The 793-nt window shown below is 41.9% G+C and overlaps 1 protein-coding gene across 1 annotated transcript; it reads left to right on the top strand.

Annotated features, from left to right (window-relative positions):
* Positions 1–424: 424 nt before the first annotated feature.
* PHALS_02307 (uncharacterized protein) lies at positions 425–723 on the top strand (the record flags this gene model as incomplete). The annotated part of the gene is made up of 2 exons (XM_024716783.1): positions 425–437; positions 518–723. The coding sequence occupies 2 exons, from the start codon at positions 425–427 to the stop codon at positions 721–723; spliced, it is 219 nt and encodes a 72-aa protein (XP_024582346.1).
* Positions 724–793: the final 70 nt, after the last annotated feature.

Genomic DNA, 793 nt, shown 5'->3' with positions numbered 1-793 from the left:
CACACCACAGCTCCCTTGGGAGAGTGACGGGTCACTCTCATGTAACCCCGTTACAGTATGCGAATTATGGGTATGGGAATAAAGACACATGGATTACTAACACGCCATGCATTAAATAAGTTTTTCTAATAGTCATGCTAACCGATTGAGCAGTAAACTTCACTCTCTGTGCGTGTCAGCGCGAGTTTGCTTATTCAAAGTTTTATGCGTGCGATAGGCATTTGCGCGTAACTTACAGTTGCTATGTAGAATTTAGTTGAGATAGTTAACAGTCATATCAGTTATAAGGGCATATCATTTCTAAAATTTCAGCCGAGCACGAAAAAATCCGGGACACGATTGCGGCTGGCAGTTACACCATTATCGACTGAGGTTAACACTTTATAGAAGTGTACTTTTAGAAGGTTTGCTACACCGCTCGATTATGACAAATCATGGTATTATGGTAAACAGGTTTACTGTGCAGTAGCTCGTTGGGACAAGTTCAAAGCGGCTCGTGACATTGTTTTTAATGCAGACTTTACGTTTAAAATTTTCTTTTACTATACTGTCTCCCACGCGTATTGCGAGCTTAGTGCTAATCACACGTGCATTGTGGTCAAGGAGGCGGCAGACTTCACAAAAAATATTTTGAAAAAATTTCGCGAGATCTCTACAATTTCCCTTCTTTTCTCTTCTAGAGAGAAGAGATCCGCTTTTTACGGCGCCTTTTGTGGGCGGTGAAGGGAGGTACAAGTATACGAGGTCTAAGTCGATCTTGGTGTCTAAAGGCAGCTCATTATTTCCACCGTAG

Source organism: Plasmopara halstedii (genome assembly GCF_900000015.1).
Source record: "Plasmopara halstedii genome assembly, contig: Scaffold_1878, whole genome shotgun sequence".
In the NCBI taxonomy this organism is placed as follows: domain Eukaryota; phylum Oomycota; class Peronosporomycetes; order Peronosporales; family Peronosporaceae; genus Plasmopara; species Plasmopara halstedii.
The sequence above is the reverse complement of the archived record's forward strand: the minus strand, read 5'-3'. Positions and strand labels throughout refer to the sequence as shown.